Here is an 11290-nt window from a genome sequence, read left to right as displayed (position 1 = left end):
CACCTGCCTCTGCCTCCTGAGTGCTGGGATTAAAGGCCTGCACCACCATGCTCAGCTACAAAGAGCATTCTTAAACAAACTCCCCAAATTACAAAAAGAGCTTTGCATGGGTTGATTTTTATGTGTCATAAGCTGAGGTTTGTTTGCTTTTTTATTTTTAAATTACATTTATTTATTTATTCATTTATTCATTTATTTGTGTGTGTGTGCACGTGCACCCTCACGTTCGTGTACACATTTGTGTCATGGTACACATGAGGAAGTCAAAGAATAACTTTTGGGAGTTATTGCTCTCCTTCTACCATGTAGGTCCTGGGGATCAATTTAATTCAGGTTCTCAGGCTCAAGCATTAAATGCTTTTATTGGCTGAGACATCTCACTGACCGCTCTGAACTGCAGTGTTGGGTGTTTTGTTTTGTTTGTTTTGTTTTGTTTTGTTTTGTTTTGTTTTGTTTTGTGATAGGGTCTCATGTAGGCCCTGGCTAGCCTCAAACTCACAGAGATCGTCTGCCTCTGCCTCCCAAGTACTGCGATTAATGACATCAGCCATAGTGCCTGGCCCTGAATTGAGATTTTTGATTAAATGATTCTGAGCAGCTGAGATCCCCAACACAGTGACTACCAGGACACTTTGGGGAGGTAAGGGTGGAGATGTCAATCAACTTCACCAGTGCACACATGAGAAAGTTGGAGAGGGGCCTTCAATGGTAGAAAGGTAAGTGATGGCCAGGAGCCAGGGGAAATGTTATAGAAGGTAGGCTTGGAGCTGGTAGCTTGAGAATTATGCCAAGAGTGATTAAGAGTTTCTGGTTCCTGGTGGTGGTGGGTGGTGGCGGTGGCAGCCATAATGAAGGGCAGTCAGGGTTTTGGTCTCTGTCACCATCTCTCTTTCCTTCTCTCCTAGTCCAGGCAGGAGAGGGAGGAGGTGGGAGGTGGTCAGGAGAAGGGGAACTAGTGATGATGCAGGCTCTAGGTGTTAGCTTGGCCTCTCTGGAGAGCACTGAACCAACCCCTCTGTGCCAGGCTTGGGGTCTGTGACCATAAGGTGGGGGTCTGTGTTTCTCCAGGAATTCGGAAGCTTGGAAGAAAGACCGAATGGTCCTAAACCAGGAGGTGATGGCTCCCGAAGCGGTCAAGAAATTTGTGCCTATGCTGGAAGGCATAACTCAGGACTTCACCAGAGTCCTACACAGACGCATCAAAGAGCAGAACTCTGGAAAATTCTCAGGGGACATCAGTGATGACCTGTTCCGCTTTGCCTTTGAGTGTAAGGGTTTTGCACCTCACTGGCAGGAGCTGAGGTTGGGGAATCAGTACTCTTCCTCCTACCCTGAGACCCAGCACAGACCCTGCACTTTTGCGTTCCAGGACATACTCTGCCATCTAGGGAGGTAGCCTGGTCCCTCTCACCTGATATTTGTGCTGTGGGGCTCCCCAAACATAGGTCCTCTACACCACCATCCTCCACAAGTCAGAGCTTGGCTTAGTCATTCCTTTAGTCATTCTTTAGTCTCCCTTTCCTAGAACAGACCTTTGAAATCTGGCAGGAGGGAGGAGACCCCGGTTGACTGCTCTGAACTGGGCACTGAAGGATACATAGGAGTTATTCAGATGGTAAAGAAGTCTTGCAGCATAGGCCAGAGAACAATGCATGCATGGGGCTTGAAGGAGATCATATTGACCTCTGCAGGAAATTTGGGGTGACCTGGGCTTGGTATAAAATTGGTATTCAAATCCCAGCAGAGGCAGGGGCAATGGCATCTTTGTGAGATCTAGGCCAGCCTAGTCTACATAGCGAGTTCCAGGCCATCTGGGGCTACAGAGAGACCCTGCCTCAAAAAGACTGAAAACAAATAAATAAAATTAATTAAAAAAAAAACCAAATTCTTCACATTGTAGTTGAGAAAAAGTTGAGGTTGTTGTGGCTTTCTAGGTCTAGCCAGACTGGATCCCAGATAACCAATTAACCCAAGAACTTAGGTACCCAGTTTCCCAACTGATCTGTTTCAAGAAGAAGGTAGTGAATCTAGTCAGTTATAATGGGAAATCCTTCTTAGGCAGTTTCATCCTGGCTCAGGTTCTCACCTGGGTTTGATGGAGACTGTGCTTCCCACCAAAGCTCCCTTTCAGGGTCTTTCCTTCAGGGTCTTTCCCTCATCTGTCTGAGGGGCCTGTATGCCAGCCAGAACAGCCTTCTTCCACACTGCATTATTAGTATTTGGGGCTCAGGCCTCAGCTTCTTTGCTGAGGGAAGCTGAGATTGGGGGAGAGCTCCTGTGTGTGGTGGGGATGGGTGGAGGAGATCCTGGGCTGAGGCTCTAAGATAACCAGATTGGAAGGGAGTCCTCAGCCTCAGCCTCCACCTGCAGCCATCTCCAGTGTTGTATTTGGGGAGCGCCAAGGGATGTTGGAGGAGATCCTGGACCCTGAGTCCCAGCGGTTCATCAATGCCATCTACCAGATGTTCCACACCAGTGTCCCCCTGCTCAACCTGCCCCCGGAACTCTTTAAATTCTTCAAGACTAAGACCTGGAAGGACCATGTCGCTGCTTGGGATGTGATTTTCAGTAAAGGTGAGGATTCTTTTGGTTGTGCTCAGGAGGAGAGCTCACCAGATTGAGAGAGGGGATGCCAGCTGGGAACTCCTGGTCTCAGGCTGCCTCCTTGCTCCAAGATTTGCAAATGGCCACTAACTTGCCATGGAGGAAGCTCTTTGGTGGGCAGGAATGAGTATCAGGGCTGGAGACTGTTGGGGATGATTAACTTTTTTCTGGAGAAAAGGAAGTAAAGATACACATAGTGTTTCTTAAAGGAGCTCATAATGGAGGAGAGGGGCTAGAGATGGCTTAGTGGTTAAGAGCACTTGCTACACTTGCAGAGAACCAGAGCCTCCACATAGGGGGCTCACGACTACCGGTAACTCTAGCTACAGGGGTCCAACATCCCTTTTTGGCCTCCACAGGCATCTGTACTCGTGTGCACACATACATATACACACATACATAATTTAAACAATAAAATGTTTTAAAAATTATTTATTTTATATGTATGAGTGTTTTTGCCTGCATGTATGTAAGTTCACCCATGTTGCGCAAAGTCCATGGAAGCCAGAAGAGGATGTTGGATCCCCTAGAACTGGAGTTATGGATGGTTGTTAGCTGCCATATGTGTGCTGGGAATCGAACCTAGGTTCTCTGGAAGAACAGTCAGTGCTCAATCACAGAGCCATCTCTCCAACCCCAATAATAATAAAAAAAGATTTTTTAAAAAATGAGCTCATGATCTAGGGTTGAGGGTCAGTGTTGGAGCCACACTGGTTGGGTGTCAGGAGGCTTGGTGGGAACACTGAGGCATGAGAAGAGAGGGAAGTCGGGTAAAGAAGGCTGACTGGGTATGGTGGAATCAAATGCTACCTTTGCCACTAACACCCACGTAATCTTGGCAAATGATGACTCTTACCTTCCATTTTCTTCTCTGAAAAGTAGGGGTAATATTGCATATCACCCAGAGAGTTATAGTCAAGGCTTAAATGTCATAACAGATGTTAAGGACTTAGTACAAAATAGATGCTTAGTAAAACAGCAGCCTACCAAGCAGGAGCTCCAGAATCCCCAGCTCTTGGTGACCCTGCATCCGAAAAATGGGTGGCCTTTCCTCCCTCCCACCTTCAGTGAGCCTCACTATGTTCTTCCTTCTACCCTAAAGCTGATGAATACATCCAAAACTTCTACTGGGACTTAAGGCAGAAGCGAGACTTCAGCAAGTACCCCGGTGTCCTCTATAGCCTGCTGGGAGGGAACAAGCTGCCCTTCACGAACATCCAGGCCAATGTCACCGAGATGCTGACCGGAGGGGTGGACACAGTGAGTGCTGTTGGACCCAGTTTGAGCCTCCTTGTGCCCATATACCCCCTTCTCTGCCAGCTATGTTGTCTGAAGTCTCACTGTTCAGGGCACAGTGGGGGCCTTTTCCTGTATGGATGCACTGCCCTCTCTTGGCTCTAGACTTTAAACACTAGCCTCCTGGGGGGTGTGTGTGTGAGGTAAACATCCTATCATCTACCGCCCACTATTGACTACTCTTGGACAGAATTTGAGACTGATCTTCCTGTGAGAAAGACAGGAATTACTTGGGTGTAGGTAGTGGGGCCCAAGTCTTGCATCAATTTTTTTTTTTTTTGAGACAGGGTCTCATGAAGCTCGGGGTAACCTTGAATTCACTGTAGGCCATTATGACCCTGAACTCCTAGCTCTTCTGCCTCTATCTACTGAATTCTGGAATTACAGGTGTGGAGCACCATATTCTGTTTTGTGCAGTGCTGGGATAAATCCAGAGCTTCCTGCACGCTCGGCAAAGCACTGCACCACCCGAGCTTCATTCCCAGCCGCTTGCGTAGAATTTTGTTTGTTGGAGACACAGTCTCACTCTGTAGCCTAGGCTGGCCTGGAACTCACTCTGTAGCTCAAGTTGGCCTCAAGTTCACAGAAATCCTCCTGCTTTTATCTCCCAAGTGCTGGAGTTACAGACGTGGGCTACTATTCCCAGCTCTCTTTGTAGATTCTTTAAAGGTGAAAGGCTTGGGACTAGAGAGATGGTTCAGTGGTTACAAGCACTGGCTGTTCCTGTAGAGGACCCAGGTTTGGTTCCCAGCACCACATGGCCGCTAAGAACCGTCTATAATTCCAGTTCCAGGGGATCTGACTCCTTCTGGCCTCTGTGGGCATTGCATGCATGTGGTGCACTTATACACATGCATGCAAAACATTTAGACACACACAAAAAAATACATTTTTTTTGAAAGGTGAAAGACATAGTGAGGCCTGTTTGGTGGAAGCTCAGCTGCTAGAGGGCCATGACTCCTAACTTTGAGTGCAGGACATGGCCCACCAGACTCATAGAAATAGGACCTCCAGAAATCTGGAGTCGGTCCAGCGCTATCAGTCCTGGGCTCAGTCTTCCAGGGCCTTTTTATTGTCCCCGTCTCCCCTTTCAGACTACAGTGTCCCATGATCCCATCAATACCCAGAGGCGTCTATGAGATAGGGCACTGCCTGCCTAATATCCCAGAACTCCTCTTCCTCAAAACTCAAATCATATGTCCTGAGCACCTTCCCTTCTTGCAAACTATGGGACACTTCAAGTTAACCATACAGTGTTAATAATGGTTAGGATGGAAGCACTGTGCCAGGAAAGGTGAGTCCAAGGGGCCTCCATTGTTCCCATGGCCCAGAGACAGGAGTTTGGTAGTCTCAGGAACTTGGGTCACAATAACAGAACAGCACCGACCAGCGGCTCCAACAATAGCCACTTATTTTCTCACAGTTCTGGAGGCTAGAAGTCCAATATCAAAGTGTGGGCAGGATTGGTTCATTCTGAGGCCTGACCCTTGGTTTAGAGATGATCATCTTCCTCATGTCGGCACATGGATTTCCCTCTGTATCTTGACTTCCTCTTCAAATGACATCAGTTATTGGGCCATGGTGCACACCAAGGTCTTTTTAAAAACTTCCATTATCTCCCTAAAAGACCTGTCTCTAAATGCAGTTGTGTTATGAGGTATTAGGAGTTGCAACTTGTATGAGAGGATTTGGGGCACAATTCAGCCCACAGCAATGAAGTAGGGGTGAGAACATTTTGGCCATATGTCACAGGGCTACATGGCAGAGGCATGTACAACTACTGACTACTGAGGAATGCTTACCTAGAATTGCTGTTGCTTGGGGGGTGATTCAGTGGTGGTCATGAGACCATAGTCTTAGGGTAGCCACTTCGATTCCAATTGGGGTAATTGCTCCTGCTTGTGGGAGGTGAGACAGCCTCATCATGGGCTGATCTGCCTGCGAGATTCTGCCGTTCCTAGACCCTTGATACTATCTTAGTTCCTTATCTTGGTTTCTTCAGCCTTAAAGGAGAAGAGATGGTTTAGGTCAAGTTAGGACTAATGAACCTTGGGTCACCAATGTTTAGAGATTTATTCTTTGATTGATTAGATGATGTTTTGAGCAGAGTTGAGAGGAATCTGACCTGAAGTTGTAGATTGTAAAAAGAAACCATAACATGGGTGTAGAAAGGCTCAGGCTCTGTGCAGATTGTTTTTATTTTCCCTTTGAAAGCAAAGATGCCAAACTTTTATCCTGCATTTTGCTGCCCATCAGATAACTGCAGGTGAACTCTAAGACCTTGACACACTATGAGGTATATTCTTCTTTTTAGATGAGGAAACAGGGCACAGAGAGGTTAAATAACTTAGCTGAGGTCACACAACTAGTAGTATAATGAACTACCTTTAAACAGTTTTGTTTTTTTTTAATTTTATGTGTATGTTTTGCTTGCATGTATGTAAATGCAGCCATAAGTGCATTGTCCATAGAAGCCAGAAGAGGGCATTGGATCCCCTGGAATGGAGTTACAGAGAGGGTTGTTAGCACCAGCAATTCATATCCCCAACCCTGGGAGGGAGGATGTTCCAGGCTGGGTCCTCAAATGGGCTTAGTCTGTCACCTTGAAGGAATCTGGGACCCTGGGAGTTCAAGGAGGACCAGTGGCTGCAACCTCTGGCTCATGTTGAGAGTAGTTTATTAATTCTAGAATCTCCCTTACATCGAGAGAGAGAGAGAGAGAGAGAGAGAGAGAGAGAGAGAGAGAGAGAGAGAGAGAGAGAAACACGAATCTGTGGCCTAGTTTCAGAACTGTTGAGCCTTACTTAAAGGTCTGATGCTGGGGGGAATGTTAAGGTTTAGACTTCTGCAGGGGAGCAGATGGTTGTTGCACAAGGGGTTCCAAAGGAATGGCAGCTGCTTGTGTGGACAAGCTTTACAGAGGTATAAATACAATTTCTGGAAGCCTCTGGAGTCCTCTGGAAGAAGGCATTGGCAATGTAGTTGACACTCTATTGGCTGGGAGATGGATGGGTATTGGGGTATTGGTGACATGCAGGATGAAGACAGGGACAGGTCTGCCCTAAGTAGCTCTGCCTGGACATTGACTATTTTTTTTTTTTTTGAGACAATAACACAGGTAACCCAGGCTGGCCTCAAACTTGATATACAGCCAAGGATGATCTTGAACTTTTGATCCTCCTATTTCTAAAGTACTAGGATTACAGGTACTAAGTTTATGTGATGCTGTAGATTGAACCCAGGCCTTGTGTGTGCTAGGCAAGTACTCTACTACTTTGGCACTGAGAAAGTCTCTTTAGACAATAGACTTTCAAAGGTTTTACAGATGGTCTTGGTTATGGTGAGGACGGGGGAGATTCCTTAGTGTGAGTCATGGAACTTTAAGGTGCCTTGAAGTAATGGGCCCCCTGGCTTCTATACCCCATGTACTCCCAACAGACATCCATGACCCTGCAGTGGCAGATGTATGAGATGGCACGCAACCTGAAGGTGCAGGAAGAGTTGCGGGCAGAAGTTCTGGCTGCCCGGCGCCAGGCCCAGGGAGACATGACCAGGATGGTACAGTTGGTTCCTCTCCTCAAAGCCAGCATCAAGGAGACACTGAGGCAAGCACAGTACACTTATGCCTTCCTGTCTGCCCCCGCCCCCCAAGGGTTCCAAGAATGAGTTAGTGGAGGAGATTAGAAGCTGGAAGGGACAGGTGGGACTGGGGAGATGGAACTAGAGCCAGGTCCCGCCTTTGTTCCCCGCCCCCGCCCCAGGGTGCTGCAGCAGAAGCTGAGATGTCATGTTGGTATGGGAGGGGGTAGAGGGTATGGCCTGGGTCTTGGCTCTGGGGCCATTAATTTCTGAGGGTCTTATTTCCACAGATTGCATCCCATCTCTGTGACCTTGCAGAGGTATCTTGTGAATGACCTGGTACTTCGTAATTACATGATTCCTGCCAAGGTAGGACCCAGAGGCTCTGTCAGTCAGATGGAAGAGAGTAAGGCTGCAATTGCAGACAGATGGTGGTCATAGGGGCTTCTGTCCAGGTCTTTCCGCCTGGCACTGAGTGTTCTCAGTCTAAGTTTGCATGAAGAGCAGTAGTGGTAGGCACAGTGGGTAAGGAATACTGGAGCCCAGAGTTAGGAGACAAATATCACTGGTCTGCCTGTGTTGAAGGTGGGTCAGGGGTTGAGAAAAGGATAGGAAGATCCTGTGGATTATCCCAGCAGTGGGGTTCATGAAGAGGCGGGGCCTTATTTGAGATCATGAAGTAGGCAGAATGCCTTGTTCTATCCCAGGTGGCTGGGCAGCCTGGCTAGGAACCAGGGGCCCAAGGAGGCTGGGGGTGGGATTGTAGTCAGGACTGTGGGGATCTGGAGCTGCTTATACCTTGACCTTCTTGCCCCTAGACATTGGTGCAGGTGGCCAGCTATGCCATGGGCCGAGATCCCAGATTCTTCTCCAATCCAAACAATTTTGACCCAACCCGTTGGCTGGAAAAAGACAAAAACAACACCCATTTCCGGGACCTGAGCTTTGGCTGGGGCGTGCGGCAGTGTCTGGGCCGGCGGATTGCAGAGCTGGAAATGACCATGTTCCTCATCAATGTGAGTGAGGCTAGGGGACATGTCACACCCTGGGTTTTCCTTGGCTCTGATGATGTCAACAACCCTCCTCCTGCCATCCCCAGAGTCCAGGGAGTGCAGGGCCAGACTCATCTATCTCTCACAACTCCCAGCTGCCTCTTTCTTTTGGTTTAATCCACTTGTTACCCCACATGTCCCCTGGGTGTCTATTCCTACTCTGGAGATAGGGTGGAAGAAGGATGCTAAAGACTCATTAGGGTCAAGGCCTAAATCCAGAGAACAGAGCACCCCGGGCCCATTTAGATATGGTGAGGGGGTTAAATAGATTGTGCTATGCCCCTTTGAGGTCCTTAGATCACAGTCAACAGGCCCTGCCTGCAGGTGGGGGTGTATGACCTGGGAGAGACAGATCCTCCACTCCATCCCTTAAGCCCACCTCTTTCCTCAGCTGCTGGAGAACTTCAGAATTGAAATCAAAGAGCTCAGTGAGGTGGGGACCAAGTTCAACCTCATCCTGATGCCTGAGAAGCCCATCTTCTTCAACTTTCAGCCTCTCAAGCAGGATCCGGCTCAACCATGAACAGAGAGGGCAGCATCACCTGAACCCCAGGCCAGCAGTCATGTGGGGAGATGTGGGGAGAGCAGTCAAGTAGGGGGATTTGGGGGGTCTCTGTAGCTCTGGTTCTTCATCCCTACTCCTGTTCCCTTTGGATGGTTCTCAGCTCTCAGTGGGCACCTATCCAGCTTAGCTGAACTCTCTTCCTCATCCTCTCCCATCCAGGAAGGCAATAAACAGCTGAACTCTGGGGAGTGTTTTTATTTCTATCAGACTCCTACGGGGTTCATCACCCCTGTGGAGATGCACTCTAATCCCTGTCAACAGTAGGATGGGAGCATGTAGGGAGATGGGAAGCAGCTATGTATCCCAACTATGACCTCAATCCTAGCAGTTCAATTCAGCTCTAAGCTTTCTAGGGGTAGGAGTGAGGTCCAGTAGGGGAGGCTAGTGCCATCAGGCTAGGAGTTACCAAAGCATGAGGAGAGGACATAGGAGATGTGTTGTGAGGACAGGGTTGCCCTAGAGGTGTGGACACCTAGAAGATGGGGCTGGCCTGGGACTCTGTTTGGCTGAGTCCATGGGGAGTCCCCTGTGGAGTTGTGAGGACTTTCTGCTAAGGCCCCATTTTGGACACTGCAATAGTTGAAGCCTTGTGAGTGAGGCATCATGCCGATGAGAAGTTGATGTGAGGTGATGGAGGCCAGCAGCTTCCATCACTCTGCCCGACCCTCCTGTGTGCCTGTTACAGGTCTTAGTTTTCTCACTCCGGGAGGATGTGTTCTGTTGTCCATGCCCTGGGCCATAGGCAGGGAGACCCCAGGATGGTCTCTAGCTAAGCATTGAATTCTATGACACTTGTCTAGTCCAGTCCCATCAACTCCCTCTGATTGTACAACCTTGTCATGAGCAGGTGCCAGACTCTCGCTGGCCCTTGGCTACCATGTATAAGCATGGAGGCTAGGCTAGCCTGGGACAATGGCCCAGTTGAATCAGTCCTTTCTAAGATGGTCTGCAGGTTCTGGGCCCATTCTTGTAGGTTTTTTTGCTTTTCCTTACTCCACAATCCCCCTCCCCTAACATTTTCCCCCTTCCCTCTGCCTTTCTCTTCTCTGGGTCTGAGTTATCTTTGACTCAGAAATTTCAGTGCTGAAAAGGTCTCCTTGCCAAAGATAGCTGGCTTTGCACCAGACAGATGAGTTTAGAGAGATTTTGAATCACCCAAAGTCATCCAACATGCTCATATTCAGAACTCAAGCCTTCCTGTCTCTGACTACATTTGGACACAATATCACCAGCTCTGCCCAGCCTTGATTAATGGGATATCTGAGTGGTGCCACAGGAAGATTTGGAGTCGTTCCCTTCCCAAGAAATTCTGAAGACTCAGACTTGATTGAAAGAACAACAGGAGATAGGTGTTGGGGGAGAGGGGAAACCTGGCCTCTCTCCTGTCTTGCACAGAGCTAAACTCCAGGGGAGAGGCTAGAAGGGGGTGGTCTCCCTGGTTCCCCCCCCGCCACCGTCTGTCATGGTCTTTGACTTTCTAGGTCTTGGCAGGAGGCATCAGGCTGCCACAGAGGGCCCAGGACCCAAGTAGGGTGTGAGAGGATCAGCTGGTCCTGCCCCCCACAATCCCCCACTGCCCTGGTCCAGCAAAGAAGCAAACTCTTGTTGAGTTATAACATTTACTAAAGTTATCTTTGGGGTGAGGTTAACTCCTCAGCACATGGGGAAGGAGGCCTGCTCCAGGCTCAGGTCTGCTGAGGGTTAGAGGTTTCAATCTTGAGGTTTGAGGGCCTGTTGAGCTTCGTGTCTGAGCTGGGCAGCAGAGGTTCTGGCTTGGAGGGATGCTGGAGGTCCTTAGAGTGGTTTGAAGCATTCTGTGACACAAAGCAGGGCAGATGAGTACATCCCCATTCCCAGGATATACTGCCATCTTAGAGTCTGGCAAGCCATGCTTCTGGGGATCCAAAACCCAGGAGGCTATGACTTCTGAAAAGTTTCAGAATGGTTTTTATCACTGCAGGTGATGTCTAATTTCTCCAGGTCTCCAGGGCTAGATGAGCTTGCAGAGATAAGCTTGTGTTCCCCAGAGCCATAGAGCCTTGGCTACCAGTAAAGTACTGATACATGCTGATAGCTTAAGAGGAGGAGAATCAGTCTTTGTTGAGGGGCTGAGGTTTCCAGGCTCCTCTCTCTCTCTCTCTCTCTCTGTCTCTCTCTGTCTCTCTCTGTCTCTCTCTGTCTCTCTCTCTCTGTC

At 48.6% G+C, this 11290-nt stretch overlaps 2 protein-coding genes across 2 annotated transcripts in view; one reads left to right on the top strand and one right to left on the bottom strand.

The window, feature by feature from the left end:
* LOC103736867 (cholesterol side-chain cleavage enzyme, mitochondrial) overlaps nt 1-9085 on the top strand; it is a 15707-nt gene extending 6622 nt beyond the window's left edge. The window contains exons 3-9 of the mRNA XM_008836489.3: nt 1069-1268; nt 2371-2574; nt 3707-3864; nt 7339-7505; nt 7770-7848; nt 8298-8495; nt 8923-9085. Of these exons, the coding sequence (XP_008834711.1) occupies nt 1069-1268; nt 2371-2574; nt 3707-3864; nt 7339-7505; nt 7770-7848; nt 8298-8495; nt 8923-9054 (1138 nt within the window). The 3' untranslated portion in view covers nt 9055-9085. The remainder of the gene's footprint in view (nt 1-1068; nt 1269-2370; nt 2575-3706; nt 3865-7338; nt 7506-7769; nt 7849-8297; nt 8496-8922) is intronic.
* A 1652-nt stretch (nt 9086-10737) lies between these two features.
* Ccdc33 (coiled-coil domain containing 33) overlaps nt 10738-11290 on the bottom strand; it is an 82323-nt gene continuing 81770 nt past the window's right edge. The window contains 1 exon segment of the mRNA XM_008836488.1: nt 10738-10910. Coding sequence (XP_008834710.1) covers nt 10782-10910 — 129 coding nt within the window. The 3' untranslated portion in view covers nt 10738-10781.

Source organism: Nannospalax galili, unplaced genomic scaffold, assembly GCF_000622305.1.
Source record: "Nannospalax galili isolate Female #2095 unplaced genomic scaffold, S.galili_v1.0 scaffold54, whole genome shotgun sequence".
Taxonomy (NCBI): Eukaryota; Metazoa; Chordata; class Mammalia; order Rodentia; family Spalacidae; genus Nannospalax; species Nannospalax galili.
This window is presented reverse-complemented; position numbering and strand designations above follow the sequence as displayed.